Source organism: Paramisgurnus dabryanus, chromosome 11 (assembly GCF_030506205.2).
Source record: "Paramisgurnus dabryanus chromosome 11, PD_genome_1.1, whole genome shotgun sequence".
NCBI lineage: Eukaryota > Metazoa > Chordata > Actinopteri > Cypriniformes > Cobitidae > Paramisgurnus > Paramisgurnus dabryanus.
The window spans coordinates 23,072,725-23,089,321 of record NC_133347.1 but is presented as its reverse complement, the minus strand read 5'-3'; the positions used below and the strand labels follow the sequence as shown (position 1 = coordinate 23,089,321).

Sequence of the window (16,597 nt, the reverse complement as noted above, 5' to 3'; positions counted from 1 at the left end):
TCTCATGGCTGTAGACCAGTGGTCACCAATCCTGGTCCTGGAGGGCCGGTGTCTCTGCAAAGTTTAGCTCCAACCCTAATCAAACACACCTGAATCACCTTAATTAGCTGCTTCAGGTGTGCTTGATTAGGGTTGGAGCTAAACTCTGCAGAGACACCGGCCCTCCAGGACCAGGATTGGTGACCACTGCTGTAGACGGTAATGTTGTCCTTGGTTCATATATGTTAAAGCTAATTCATACTGACTCACAAGTCGCACCTGACTATAAGTCACAGGACCAGCCAGACTATGAAAAAAGTGTGACTTACAGTCCGGAAAATACGGTAGTCGCAATTTGCATTTTTTTTGGCATTTCCTATGGGAAATCAAATAGTCAATCGGACATTACATTAAGATACCTTACCATTTTATTCCTAATGTAAATTATGTACAGCCATATGTTAGATGTGAATTTTTTTACTGTTGGGTTAGCCTTTCTGGTTTGCTTGATGATCTCATGACTAAATCGCTGTTTTACACTGATTGGATTCTCATGGTTTGTAAGGACTTGCAGCAAAGTGAGATAATCATCTGTTTATTCAGGTAACCGCTCCAACTGATTCATTAAGTGAGCCATTTTAGACAGATGAGTTTATGAGAACCACCTTATAAGAGTCATTCGTTCACTGGTGGTCACACTGTACAAGTATTTGTGTACACATGTCTGTGTCCATTCGCTTTGTCTCACATTCTGCTTTTTACAAAATCAGCTTTGTGTTTTGCTCCCCAAGAACACCATTGGGTTTATTTCCGCCCCTTTGTGTTTTCTTCCAAGGTCGTGTTTAAATATTACCTTTTTCCTCCTAGGCACACGCACCACACTGGTAATTTCACACCTATTTCACGCACAGAGTAAATCAAAGGCTGTGCGGCCCCTCTTCCTAGTTTTTATGAACCAGCAAGACTAATAAGTAGCATTTGGCCAAGCAGGAAAAACACCCTCCCATCATATAGAATTGTAGAGAACATAATACTGCTGATAACTGGATTTCTCCTGTACCCCTTTAGAGGCGCTCTTTAAGGTTAGATTGTTACCCATGGCTTATGGTCCTTAAAATTACATGACCTGTAAGGACTGTCAAGGTCTTTCATAAGAAACCAATGAGAGATGGCTTCCTAATAAAATACTTTTCTGATTGAAAAATAATGAAAAATAATATGTTTCCAAGAAGATTTCAGGAGACAAATAAGTACAAAACAGAGACATCTTAAAACTCTCTTTCTGTTAGTTCAGCACGCTGTTCTAAAAGAAACAAGCCTTATCCTTTTTACTCCTGCCTTTATTCTACTTTCTTATGGGGATAGTGGCTGTCCCTAACAGTTAACATCTTCATTTCATTTTTTATCTGCGGACTGAAAAATTGAAAGAAAGAGGCACAGCGCTATTGCAATAATATGTCCACAGTGGACGTTGCGTCCCCTGATTGAATTTCCAGAATGAGGAGATGGGGAAGGCTAAGTGTAATCTTCCACCCCTCCATCACATCTCCAGGGGTTGGAGTATTGTGGAAAGCTATAAGACGCTATCTGCACAGGCACTTTTTAGGCCTGAAGAGAGCCATCAAGCTATGAAAATCAATACAAGAGGCAGCCCGACGTTTTCTGATCACAGCCAGCTGTGAAATGATAAAGAAATTGGAAAGGTGCGAAGACAGTATCACAACTATTAAGATTAAAGACGCTGAATAGAATGTCACCCAGTGGAATGATGAAGATGAGGTTTCTGTGCCAAATTTGCTCTTTTACTCTTAAATAAGCCATTTTACTTCTGAACATGAATGATTTGGAGGACAGATGTGACCAGGGATCAGTTTTACTGTGCTGTGCTAACAACTGATTTTGTAAATATTTTCATGAATATTTCAAGGCAGATTCTTAAATACATTTCCAAAAATAAATGTTCTGTCATCATTTACATGCCAGATGCTGTCCCAGGGACAGCTGGGGTTGATTTTTCGATATTTTTTTCTACACATGTAAATATTACATGCTTTGAATTGGGAGATTTCAGAGGTGCAAACGTTTCACAAAAGTATCATAAAATATGTTATGGCATATAACTCTTACATTAGTTAAGAATCACAAAGCTGTTTGATAGCTTTGTATCAGTGATGTGTGAGTTGATCCAAAATGAGTGGGTGCCTACGGTCACCCGCAGTTATCCGCGGTTACGATTCATCCAAAAATATTTTTTAATGATATTCGGGTTGCAGTCGGGTCGTTTGAAGTAAAGATGGCAATTATGCCATTATTTTAAACAATAACTACTTTTAAAATGTATAAATATATATATATAGTTTTTTGCGAGTTGCGGGCGGTTAGTTGAAAACGTCGGTCGGGTGGGGGTTGTTTATACATTGACCCACGAATCACTGCGTTGAATGAGGAACAAAACCTACGGTATGTCGTACACATTAATGAAAGCAATAGAAATATCCAGGTTGGTACTTTTATGGTGCTTTTGTGTCCCCATGAACAGGAAATTGTGAAACTTTACTCCATATTGTGACGTATTTCCAGGTGAAACAGATCATCACACAATTAATATAGTAGGCGTGGCTTGTGATTTGTCTGTTAACTGATTGGATATAGAAAAGTAGGTGTTTAATTCAGAAATGGAGCTCTCAACAGACTGCCAGTTGGAGGGGGTGGAGTTAATGAATGCTCCGCCCAAGCCTTTAAACTGATGTCATCGTAGAAAGATTACCACAAGCATGGTTGTCCGGTTTTCACAGCAAAACCCACCTAATTACCACTCATAACTACCCCAAAACGAGCCCAATCGCTTTCGAGGGTGGGGTTCAGTAAAGAAAAAGAAAAACCAAAACCAACGTAAAGAACCAACATTTTGTCAGGGCTCATATGTTAAAATACTCATTCACAAGGCTAAATATCACATTATTCAGGTTGATCTAACCTGCAGACATGTAAAAACAGCATGGCATCAACAGTATTAAAGTAGCCCTATTCCGTGCAAAAACTTGGCAACCTTGGCCACCAGTGGGCAGAAGGACATTTTCAGATTTTGATTAAAATTTATGAGAGCACATGAATAAAAAAAAATTAATGCCCCGCACAGATAAACTGTTTATAATAAACACTGCAATATTCAAATAAAAAGTAATTGTTCATTTTTAATTCAATTTAAAGTCACAATGAAATTGAATTGAAAAACTGTAATTTTTGCAATATTTTTGTATTTTTTACAAATCATATATCTGTAAGCTTCATTATTTAAAAAAAAATTACTGCGCCCTCATAATCTTTAATCAAAAGCACAAATATCATTAACTCCTTGAAACGATAATAATATGGGATGGTAATGTGGTATGGAAGGTGGGTGGGGTCCAGGAAGACCTAACGATCCAATCAGTTCTGGATGGATGAATTCAAGTCCAGCCCCACCTTTTTTATTTCAGAAGCCGTTTCACTCGGATAGACGTCACAACTGGGAAAATAAGACAATCGCTGCTTTTGTTTTATGGCGACTTTAATGAGGACTTTAAATGTAGATGCTTTTCAAGTGTGACCAGCACAAGGAATAAAGTCATATGAGACTTATATCAGAACAACATGGAGATGAGTAAAAGTACATACAACAGAATTTTTATTTTTGGGTAAAAATGTTCCTTTAAATTTATATCTTAAGTGTTGTGCTTTAAGAAGTGATGCTAACATGCTAATTCAGAAGATTATCCAGAACCTCACATGTCAGTTTCAAAACAGATTATCTTGGAACTAGCTTTTAGGAAAAATAGCTCTTCTACTGTACTACTTTAAGCAAGCAGACTAATATTTAATGTGACTGCAACAGCAGCTAAACACTGGTTTATCTTGAAAAACTTCACTTCTGTGCGGCACTGTGCTGACACACTTTCATACTTGAGTCTTCAAACTCTCCATCTCACCCCAGGTCTCCATGTCCCAGTCCGCACATGAAATGCAAATGCTTTCCCATAGCAGAGAGAACCCTTAAAAATTAGGCGTCAATGCTATATCTCAACCTCTGGGGAACCTACAGGAAATTGGATGACAAGAAATGTGACAAATGTCTCTGGAAATTTCCCTCCTTTGGCCCTATTCTGTTTGAATAAATCCTAATGGAGTTCAGTGCCGGCTCGCTTTGTCCCGGGCTGTTCGATGACAGCGGAAGGCGAGAGTTGATTCAGGAGTCGCATTTTTGTAAAGATGCATTTGCGTGCACACGCACCACCTGCAGAGACTATATATGTGTGTACTCTGGATAAGGGGACATTTTTGATAACCTAACTGAGCCTTTTCACCGTTGGGAAGTTTAATTATATATGGTTCTCTCCCAAAAATGTTAAAGGCTAATGTTGTTTTCAAAGCAAGAAAAATCGGCCACTGCTAAAACTTAGCAAGGGAAAAAATTAGACAAGAATATTCCAAATTAAAGTTTGGGAGTTTTTTTAATAATTCAGCAAAAGGTCAGCTTTTCTTTTTTTTTTCTTTGTGTGATATTGCGCAAGGCACAGTCATTAGTTTCCTGTTGCCATGCTTACAACATTTAGACTGTAGGATTTAAGTTTTTTTCCTCTATTAACCTGCATGCTCTTATTGTTACTTCAAAGAAGAAAACAAAGCTTGCGCATTAGCGGTCAGTTATTATTCAGGCCTCTTATGGTTCTTTTACATAACTTCCGTCAAGGCTTCAATGGAGGCGTCATGGACCGCTCTAACCTCCGCATAGCAGCACAGAAGGGTGGATTTATGAGACTGCGGCTCTCCAAGAAAGAGTACACATGCGGAACACAAAAGGAGATCATTTAATGAATATATGGTTGGGTGAATTCAGGACAATGGCAGTACGTTATGACTCACTTTAACGCTTAATAAACCACCCAATAGTGTCAGCAAGAAACTGTGTGGCGTACAGATCATTTTTTAAACCATACATTGGTGAAGTGACCACCCATACTAATATACACTTGCTGACACTCTTGAGTGCTTTATTAAGTGTTAAAGTGAGTCATAATGTACTGCTTTTGTATTGAAATAACCAATTGAATATTCATAAAATGATCTAATTTTGTGTTCCAGAGAGAAGTTGTACCACTTGGCATTTTTCAACCGTTGTGCTTTATGTACGGTCATATTGTTCAACTCTACTTGACCTGGGTGCTGTGTGGTGCAAGGGGTAACACTTCATGCTTCTGCCCATAGAGTTTAATGCGCTGGGTAACACTGGGCCTTTTTACACCTGGTCACTACATGCGTTTTCTCTTATGGGATTTGTTCAAACTGTTCCATTTACACTTGACCACATAAATGTGACTTGGCTACACGGATGTTAATCCGATCTTCTTTTCCACACAAAATGCAAATATAATTTATTATGTAAGGAATAATTGACAACTGACCATTTGAATTATTTGAAAATAATGCACACCCAAGGTGGTAATGCATCACAGCGCAAAGCGGATTATTTTCAACTATCCACCTGTTTCTCGAACGCGAAAGTAAGTGATGTGACATATTTCCTCTCCGGTCCGAGACTTTCGTTTTAATAGCCAGCCGGTAGAGGGGCGTAGTGGGAGCACGCATTAAACATGATATAAACAGTTAATATTTACTACACCTGCCATGAATGAACCAGTGTGAGGATGAAATTAAGAAGTGGCCTGATATATGAAGATATATTCAATCATTTTGAGTTGTTGATTCGGAGGTGACAGGTCTTCAATGAGCAAATATAAAAGCACAGAGACATACCTGTATCTTTACAATGGGAAAGTCAGTCAAGTGTTTGTACATGGAATTTACCAAGACTTCGTGTTTTTAACTTTTCAGGGGATGTTTTAAAATGTCACAACTGTCCCTTTGGTGTGAGGTTTTTTTAAATGGCAATTTTTAACTCTTTCCCCGCCATTGACGAGATATCTCGTCAATTAAGAGAAAACGCTTCCCCGCCAATGACGAGATTTCCGTCTTTCCGCAATACCGCTATTATCCACCAGGTGACGCCCTTCCGCAACTTTTTAAAACCGGAAGTATTGCCCTATGGCAAGCTGCTGCATGTCCGTGTCTGTTTTAAAGATCGCTCTGAATGGGATCTCTATGAAAAGTCCGTCATAAAAATGGAATTATCTCTGCTTTTTGCTCAAAATATGGTGTTTTTGCAAAAACCTACCCATATTCAAAAGCTGATTGCAAAAGAACCACTAAAGGTAGGATGAAACGTTTTTTTTTGTTTGAAAGCAGAGGGTCTGTTCTTTCATTTGGTATATTGTATGTTTATATATTTAAAGAAGAACATTTTCTGGAAGGCATTCAACTTTGGTGAAAATCATGAAAAACGCTGGCGCTGGCTGGCAACTTTTTTTAAAAACGCTGGCGGTGAAAGAGTTAATGGACTTGTTTATGGCAACAGGTCGAGCTTCACGCGGTCCGACACTGTCAGCCGTATCATCCAACACATTTTAAGTTATTTAAACAAACCATAATAAACATATTAAACTACTCCATGTATTGAGAATTTTTTCATTTTATGAAAATATTATTACATTGCTTCTTATGCAGGTGGAGACATGAGCTTATACAGAATAATTGACTCCATTCCTTTGAATTATTCCAAAATGATGCAGACCCACGGTGTAACTCCACTTTGCGTCGTGCCGCATTACCACCTTGGGTGTGCATTATTTTCTTATAATTCAACAGCCCGTCGTCAATAATTCCTTACATAATGTACACCCGTGGTGTATTTACCACATTGGGTGTGCATTATTTTCAAATAATTCAAAAGCCCTTTGTCAATTATTCCTAACATATTTAATTATTTTAAAATTATTTAAAGGTGTCAATTATTTTTCTTAAACCACAATTACCACAGACATTGCTAAGATATTGCTCTGGTGGTTATTTTAAGACATTTGACCGGTTAGGTGTGCGTTAGTAGGGCATGTGAAGTGATCAGGTGTAAAAAGCCCAGTATAAATGACTAAACTTAGTAAATCAAAGATCTTTTTCAAAACGAAAGTCAAATGTTTTAGGATTTATTTAAACAGATCAGATGCAAAAGCTGCTAAACAGTCAAAAATAAGATATATTAACAATGAGATCATGATATGGAGGTTTACTGTACCGAATATATAAGGATATTGTTAATTTTTGAGCCTTTTAACTTTATTCAAAGGACAGTAAAGAGTGATTAAGGACTTTTTTAGTAGATTTTTGCATGCATTTAGAGGGTTTTGCAGAGACAGACAGTCAAATGTGTTAAATACCAATGATGTGACGTTTATAAAAAAAGGCATTTCAAGTACTGACTAATAATATTTTTAATTGGCATTAAATGAAAATTACTTAAAAAAATCGAATTTACAAGATAACATGGCAGACGCACTTAGAGGGTTTTGCATCTGAACTCTCCATATATTTACAGTCTGTATAGATTTTAATGGCTGGTGCTGTATTAATAGCATTTCTGCATCCCTTCAAGCTTTAAACGTCTGGCACTGCAGACACAGTCTCGCTGACACATACAACACTTGGAAAAGGTCAACCGTACCTGAAGACAGCTGTAAACACTGTAATAGAGCAGACACGTTCCTCCACATCTCTATCGCTTCGATTTTTTTTCTTCCGCCCCTTCCCTTCTCACGTCTCCTAATGATGCGTGTTGCTTTCAGCGCAGGCTTCTGTGAGGGCACCAGCGTGGGATTGTGGGACGGGATTAGAAGCTTTCTCCTTTGCTGTGTTTGTCGCATCCCTCCCTCTTCTTCTCAGCTGTTATAGTCCTGCTCTCTCCTTTCTCTCTGTATCTATCTATCTATCACTGAGAAGATTCATGGCCTAACCGGGCTCAGTAAACGAGTCTGACAGTTGTGCCCACAAGCCATAATTTTAAAAATGACAAGTTTGAGGCGCCATGAAATTATCAATGTCAGCCAGCAGGCAGCCACCACTCGGGGTCAAAGATAGCGATTTGATCTTCTTCTTCTACATCCTTTATTCATCCTCTATCTCTCCTGAACTACTTTATCTTTGATTTCCCCAACTCAGCACTATAATTTCCCCTCCTTTTCTGTCTCTTTCTCTCCATCTCTTTTTCTTTCCCTCTCTTTCTTTCTCTTTCTCTCTCTCTCTCTCAGTAAATATTTTGAGACGGGTGCTGATTTTGGCACTGGAGTAGGTGTTTCTAAATCATTTTGCTGCCAGGCCTTCAGCTGAGCGTTACGTGTGTAAGGACACACCACCTTCAGACGTGCTGTGGTGCTTTAATGCCACGTTTTGGCAGGATGTCTATGAAGAGGTTTTGTTGTCTGTGTTACACTGTGGGGTGAATTTATTCAGCAGTTTCAGTGCAAAAACATGGGTATTTTATCTTAACCAGGTACTATATATGGTGGTTCAGCGCTGCTATAGTCATAACAAGTCATTAGCATGCGTTTACAAGCAAATGCGCCTTCTTTTTATGCACATGGTTTATTATACCTCAAAAGTCTGTGCTGTTTGCCTGGGACAATCAACACTGTTCGCGGAAAAGTATGTGATGATAGAGTTTTAGTCTAAATGAGATTACTGTGCACATTATCTGTTAACTGTAGTTGTAATTCAGATAATGGAGGAACGGGGTATTGCACGCAGAACTGGTCTTCAGGATGTTTAGTTTTTCTAATTTGCATAATTTCTTTAGTGAATCAGCTGCTAAAACAATCCTGACAGCATATGCATATAAACAACATTTAGCTTTCAGCTGGGACAATTTAGTCAGTTTAGTAATTTTTCCTTTATGTATATGCGCACTTGTATTTGTATGCAGCGAAGCTTTAAAAATGAATTTGCTGTTGATGTGTCATTTTTTAATCTTGTCGTCCACCAAATCATGTTACTGCTTTTCTGTATTGTTTATGTAGTTCCTTGTAGTGCATTTGAGGTTTTGATCATGTATTTAAAATGTTGATCATTGATTTCTGCAACTGCTTGTGTTTGTAGGTTTGGAGTTTGCGTACTCTGAGGCGCCGCGCTCTATGCAAAGCGCTATAATGGGCTTGTTCTTCTTCTTCTCTGGCATCGGCTCATTCGTGGGATCTGGACTTCTTGCATTGGTCTCTCTTAGAGTCATTGGCTGGATGTCCTCACACACAGACTTTGGTAAGACTTATTAGATAAATGAGGGTTGCGCGAAAATTTGCATGTGATTGTCATTGCGCATCTTATCAGTGAACCCGATTCCGTGATTAGAAGTAATTCGGCATCACCTGCTATTCAGATGGAGCAGCATTTACTACACAAAGCTGTAGTTCACAGACAGTCGTGGCAATTTCGCATTAATTACAACGGACTTACCTGTGATATGTATGCGATATTGCCCAGCTGGTCAGTGAACTACGGCTTTGTGTAGTAAATGCTGCTCCATCTGAATAGCAGGTAATGGTGATTTACTAATCAAGGAACGGGCTTTACTGACAAGATGCAAATTACCTTGCATGCCTAATATAAATATATGGTTTAACTTCACTAAATATTCTGTATTTAAATAAAATGTCATACAACAGCCATGCTGGGGCCATCTGCAGCTGCCAGTTTAAGAACCACTGCTGTACACAATACTGTAAAAATACTGCTACAGTTAAGATTTAGGATTTGGAGGAAGATTAGTTTATAGTAATTTTAAATTAAAGCATAAAAAATAATTGGTATTTTCCCATTTATGTTGACAAGTAAACATGTATTTTCATTGTCCTTGCTTGTGTGACCAAATGCTGATTTGAGCTGTAATGAAGGAGGTTTGAAGATTGTTTGGACTGGCACCTTTCATTCAATTTTCTATCAATATTGTATTCATTATGGTAATCGAGTGCCAACACACCATATTGCCCAGACACGAAGCAATTTGTTAGAAACCAAGATGGCAGTTTGGATCTTTAGGAGCCAAGTGATTCAATGCCAGCACAAGCTGAATGAAGTTCAAATAACCCAATTGACCAGTTTAATGTTCGGTGTAGATGAAAGATGGTCCCTGATCACCATTCAGATTTATTGTAATTACGGTGAGTTAAAGAGTGCTCAGCACTTTAAAGCTCTTGTGCGGAGTGCGTGTCTGCGCGGGCCATGGGTTTGATAGATGATGTGTGGGTGTTACATGTGCACGTGCACACACACAAGCTCAAGTGCAGTCATCTATAACTAAACCCAAGGGATGAGTGCCCATTGTTTGCACGTGTATGCCCGAGTGTATTTGTTTATTTGAGTTTCGTTAGTTCACCGAATGATTGATGATCAATATTACGTCTGTTGCTGTAAGCAAGACAAGATACAAACTTTGTAAACAAACAATCGCAGTGCTGTGGATTGTTGCAGTGAGTCTACCATGTTTTGTAGTTTTTACCTTTGTCCAGAAGCTTTTATCTACTTAGAAGGCTATTTATTGTGCTTATTAGTGCTGCACAATTAATCTTATCGCAATCGCAATGTCAGCCTGTGCAATTATATGACAGCAAAATGTTGCAATTATATTAAATAAATCCATGTGTGGACTTGTTAACACCAACTTTCTGATAACAGTTTGATGATTTTCCTTGCTGTTTAAAAAAAAGAAAGAAAAACGAACAAAAAAGGTAGTGCATGTGTGGCATGCACATGTGTGGTGTGCGTCGTCACTTGTGTGTGCGCAGCGCGGAAATACCAGAGCGAAGATGGATGCAGAGGAGGTTGACAGTGATCTGGTAGCGAAAAAAAAACTCTACGTCTGTTGTATGGCAGTATTTTGGATTTAGGATTACTGACACTGAGCAGTTGCTACATCACGTGGCAATACGAAAACATTTCTAGTTTTACAAATACACATTTTAGCATTATCACTAAACTGTGTGTGGATTTTCCTTAAAACCCATCAAGTTGACTCATGATACCATTTATTATAATCGCAATCGCACATCGCAATATTAGCATGAATAACCGCAATGGGAAAAATTACCCAAATCGTGCAGCCCTAGTGCTTATAGACGGTTTCAATAACAACAGAGTCCTTACAGTATTTTATTTATGATAATAAGGGAAATAATTGACAAGTAAATTACCTTTGTTCACATATCTAACGCATATCAACTTTTACACTAAGCTAAGATTACTGTGTAAAATGAATGTATACAGTGTTAACTATACAATGTCCTTGAATTCTTGCCTGCTGCCAAACCTCTCCGCATAGCTGTGATTCATGAACGTCGTCTCCTCGTCTTTAGCAAACCAAAACATTTTATTTTCGACAAGGTATTTGTTTCAGAGATCAGTTAAGCCACTAGCCAGACCGATAAATAAATACAAACCAGAAGTTCACTTCTGCTCAGGCGCGTAACTGCGACAACGCACGTGCATTCGATGAAACCGTCTATACATCTAGTGCACTATGCAACAGTTATTATACACTGAGACATACATATTACATCAGTCCTTCCAGAAAAACCCTGAGTTTTTTTGTGATTGTTGCGGGCAAAAATCCTTGATCTTGCGGCATGTTTTCTTAAAAATGCGGGATATTTATGCAATTGTTTGTGATGAAATTGCGGGAACTTGTCAAAATTGTGGGAACTTGCCAAAATGTTTGCAGCTTTTGCAGCTTTTCATTGATGTTCACATCGCGTAATTACGTCACTTCATAAAATTCCCATGACAACAGGGGACATGGCAGCGCATGTGTGAAGTAAATGCAACATTTTTCAACTTTCTGCTAGGATATATATGACTTTTTGCTACGAAAATGTGGGGATTATGAAATCATGCAAGCCCCTCATATTTTGTGAGCAGAAATCTGCAATTTATGCAGGGAAAATGCGGCGTATTTAAAAAAATGCGCCCCCCTTATAAATATGCAGACTTTGGCTGATGATGCATTGAATCATGTGATTACATAATCACGTTTTTTCTGAAGAGACTGTTAAATGCTGTATTGCAAACCTTTGAGCAAGTTTTCTCTATTTCATTTTGCCATTTAAGATACCAATTTTTTTGATATTTTATTTTTAAATGTTTAAAGTTTTGTAATGTTATCAAAATGGACACTGTTTACTTTGTTTACATCAGTGCATGCTGTTTTCTAGGCAAAATGCTTGTTTTCAAAATCTTTTATTAAAAGGTAATAACTATCCACTTCTGAAATGGCTTTTGTGCTGACAGCATCACGCCCCCACAGACGGAATAAAATATAAACCAATAATAACCTAGCATGTTTCGTCCACTCATACTTTTAAATTTGATTCACTCAAAAAGTCCTGATTTTATTGAGAAATACAAATGACACAATTTTAGTTTCATGTTTTTTAGCACATTGGCTTTTTATTTCATGCAAACTTTGATTAAAGTGCCAAGAAAAGTTTTGCGTACCCGAGTGCCAGATCTCATTTTAAGAATGTGCATACTAATGAACGGCCTTGTCAGGCTAACAGCACAAACGGTTTGTAAATCTGTCTCGGTGGAGACGGTAAGTAACACAAAGGAGACAATAGATGGATGCGATTCCCATCGCAATGGCAGTTCAATGGTCCAGATGTACACCCACCCATTCAGTGTATCTGAAGTAAATGAACAGTTTACCCACAAACTACCTCAGTTCCCATTAATACAGCGGGCCCAGACAGGTGCGAGACAGTTCTGCTAATGGCGGGAGCGAGAGAGCGCGTACGCGTGTAAATCTGTCCCTCCATGCATGATTTGTTTGGCAAGCATCTTTGGGTTATTAGAGTGGGCTTTAATTTGAATTATATGACACGTTTCTATTCTCATTTGTTTAAAGGTGCCACTTTTATAGGTAAGGTTAGTTGAAAGGACAAAAAGTGATTTTCTCAGTAAGTGAATTCACGTTGCCCATATAATCACCAAGGCTCCTATTCACAGCCATGGCTCTTATGTTCCTATCAATTCCTCTCTAACAAAAAAAGAAAATAAACATATATACATACTATAACACACGTTGAATTTAACTTAGAGGCCCAGGTGTGTCCATTTATGCATTTATGTTGAACAACAGGAACAATTGGACTAGCTTTGTGTTGTTTTTCTGTATGTGTTTTTTGGCCACCAGCATAATGTTATTCTTTATCTCTGCTGGTTGCTCCATTACAGTTCTCTCTCCTTTTTTCCTATGGCGCTGGACTCTGCAGGAAATGAAGAGAGAGAGCGAATTATGCAGTATTGAACAGAGAAAACTTTAAAAGTGTGCGTACACACCTACACCATCTAAGCCTGTGGCATGCCCTCAGATGCACAAACAGACTCCAGCTTATGCGGGATCGAGCGCCCAGGTATTAATCGCAAGCCACAGGCCCTGATTACAAATCATTCAGCTCCATAACAAACTCTCTCGCACTTATTTTCGTAAATGTGTTCATCCTCCTGGAAAACGGGCAAATCCAACTTGTGCGCGAGGATGAGTTAGACATGCTCTCTAACTCCTTTAAATCCTCCAGCGCTTGGTGAAGGTCTTTAAAGCTGAAGGCCATCGGCCCGCAGGTCTAACAGCTACAGCCGGTGAATCGTCACTGGATCAGGTCCTGATCACTTATCAGCACAAAGACACCAGAGAGCTCCCGCCGACCCACAGGCTAGCAGGTGTAAAGCTGCGCTAATCCTGTGCTGCATTTGGCATGCTTAAAGGCAGAAGACAGATAGAAGTAAACTCAAAGAGACTTATTACCTTCCGCTTGCTTGGATATCCACAATCTGTTTCGTTTGAACGGAGCTTGCACTGCAAGACTGAATCACACGTTCGAATACTTGGTTTTTGTGTTGTGTTTTTAGTGCATGTTACACTGCTAGTTGCAAGCTAGCTGTGTCAATTACAACATCATTGTCTTCTCCAATCTCAGATATTGTTCTCACACAATTCTTTGCAATGTAATGTTGGATACACACCAAACGCGGAGCATTGCGTTCCTCGCTCTAGATTGCTTCTGGAATTTAACTTTGTGTCATGCAAATTTTCATGTGCAAATGCGCGTTTAAGAGAATAGTGCGTGAATAACGCCCGATTCGCTTCATTCTCGGAATTTGCGTCTTTTCGCATCTCTGCATTGACTTGTATTGTTGTATTGTATGTAATCTTTTCACGCAAATTGTTGAATTTTTGTTTGTTGTCTACGCCCTATAAAAGGTAAATGTTAACATGTTAACGAGCACCATTTTTGTGCATGGAACAGAAAAAAAACATGAAAAGCGTAGATGGATGGGAAGATTATTGGATTTGTTTGCTCCACTTATTTTGCGCATTTGTTCTCAAGCAGTGTTATTGGCTGTTGCGCATTGCACTTGAAATTTTTTCATAGCTGCTGTGACAAGTTGTTGTTCATCCAACTTCAATTTTTGTAGTGTGGATTTTGCTTTAGGAACTCAAGGCAACAGAAGTGCTATCTGTGTGATTTCCAATCTGGTTTAAGTAGAAAAGCTGATGTTATATGAGTGTTGTAAATGTAACCTTTATAACAACCTTTCTTTAGCTCTGCTTCCCCAAACTTTTATTACTTTTGGCCAACTTGTGAAGGGGACTTTGATAAGTACTTGATAAGAAATGTTTTCTCCTGTCTGTTATATTATCTGCAGTACCAGAGGTGTCACCAGGCTCGGTTTTGGCTCACGGTGTTGGTAAAATTAATTCTTTCAAATCTTTTCTCTGCCCTCTCAGGGAGCCTTCGTTTTTATTTTTTTTCCCTAAAGGTGAAAAGTCTTTCTGGTCTCAGGTCAGCTTAAAACCATGTGAAGTGCCACAGGGTCTGCAGACATGACCCACGCTTCCTGGTCTAGAATCGGTATCTGGCACTTACAGAAATGTCAGTGTTTTAATCAAGGGCAAGAGTCTTGGAGAAGTGCGTTCACTGAATATGACAAAAGCAAAGAAAGATGTCTTTCAAAGGTGTGCCAACAAAAGAACATGGGTAGAAAATGATAGAGGACGGAGACAAAGAATGGAAATGTTCTATTAAAAAAGTCTTTTATGCTGAACCTTTGATTTCTTGAACAAGTCTTTATTGTTAAATATTTTATTCATTTTAGTTACATTTCCCTGCAGTGGATTATGTCAGACAAGTATCATCAAATGAAAGAAAATTCAGTCTGGGTTTTATTTCATGTTTTGAGTGGAGCTTGTGGTACTCTTGCAGTGATTTTCTTCTTTGTTGTGTAGTGATTGACCTTAGTGTTTTCAAAACATGTAAAGAGTACTTTATTATCTCTCAGTATGAAGAAGTGTTTAAGGACTTTAAATGGGGAAAATATATTTATGAATGTGCCGCATATGTTATATTTGTTATGGTGAGTCTTTGCCATTGAATTCTGTTCCCCCATTTATTTATAATAATTATCAAAAGTGATGCTGGTGAAGCTTCATCCACATATTGACAGAATCAGCCACTTTTAAGCCCTTACATCAACATCCTTCACAATAGCCTCTTTCGGACAGTAATTCTGGAAAATTACCATGAATTTACCAGAATGAATTTACCAGTGAATACAAAAATGTGCTGTTCACACACGCAGTGACATTCTGTCTTTTTACCAGTAAGACATCATTCACACATCAGAATCAAAATACCGGTAAATTCGTTGAGAAAGCGGAAGTTACCTGTGGTGCGCGGCGAGCTCGGTGTTGTATTTGTAAACAAACCACGTCGTTCATATCCATGATCCGTATTTTGTTGTTTTCACGTCTGTGGTAAACGCTGACGGTTGCGAAGTTGCTCATGACCTTACAACATTGCATTAGGTGACGTCAAACCGAAAATGCGTCTTAAACAACAGTACTGTTTGCACATTAGGCTTCACAGAGGGCGTACTAAGGACGTCGGCTATTTAGATGGTAAGCTGTTTTAAACAACTTTGGTGAAGAAATGTGGAGGTAAACTTCAGGTGTGCAAGACTTTTAATCAGCATGTGTGTGGAAAAGTCCGTAAACAGTGCGGGGATAAACTCGTCATTTGTTTTGAATGTTCTGATTGGCCCGAAGCTGTCAGCGCGGTCTGACGTCGTCCGTTCTAAATACCGGTAATCTATATTTTTGTGTTCACACATAGCGCTAACTGGTAAATTACTGGTAATCTTACAACCTCTCTGGTAAATTGGCAGCACTGATTTACCGGAAAGGTTCTGTTCACACATGATCTGTTAACTGCAATTTACCAGTAAATTACCAGTAAAGGGACTAACGAGTGTGCATCATTTTACCCATACACTACCAGTCAAAAACGAACAGAATATATTACAGTTTGAAATTACACAATGAATTTACACAATCATATGCATTTAAACTTAAGCATATTGTTAACTCATTCCCTGTCTGCCTTTTTTTTTAAAGTTGCCCCCTAGCATTTTTTGTGATTTTCACAAAAGTTTCTCAAAATGCCTTTCCAGGAAAATGTTCTTGTAAAAATATATAAACATACAAATATATCAAATCAAAGAACAGACCCTTTGCTTTCAAACAAACAATAAACACACACACAAAATGGGGGGAAAAACGTTTCATTTTTCTCTGCTTTTAAACTCTTAAATATAGGTATTTTTCTTACCCCCCCCCCCAAAAAAAAAGTTTGTGCAAAAAGCAGAAATA

The 16,597-nt window shown here is 38.5% G+C and overlaps 1 protein-coding gene across 1 annotated transcript in view; it reads left to right on the top strand.

Moving 5' to 3' along the window:
• The window catches only part of slc15a4 (solute carrier family 15 member 4), a 72,602-nt gene that overhangs the window by 39,186 nt on the left and 16,819 nt on the right, over positions 1-16,597 (top strand). The window contains exon 8 of the mRNA XM_065260053.2: positions 8,998-9,156. Within this exon, the coding sequence (XP_065116125.1) occupies positions 8,998-9,156 (159 nt within the window). The remainder of the gene's footprint in view (positions 1-8,997; positions 9,157-16,597) is intronic.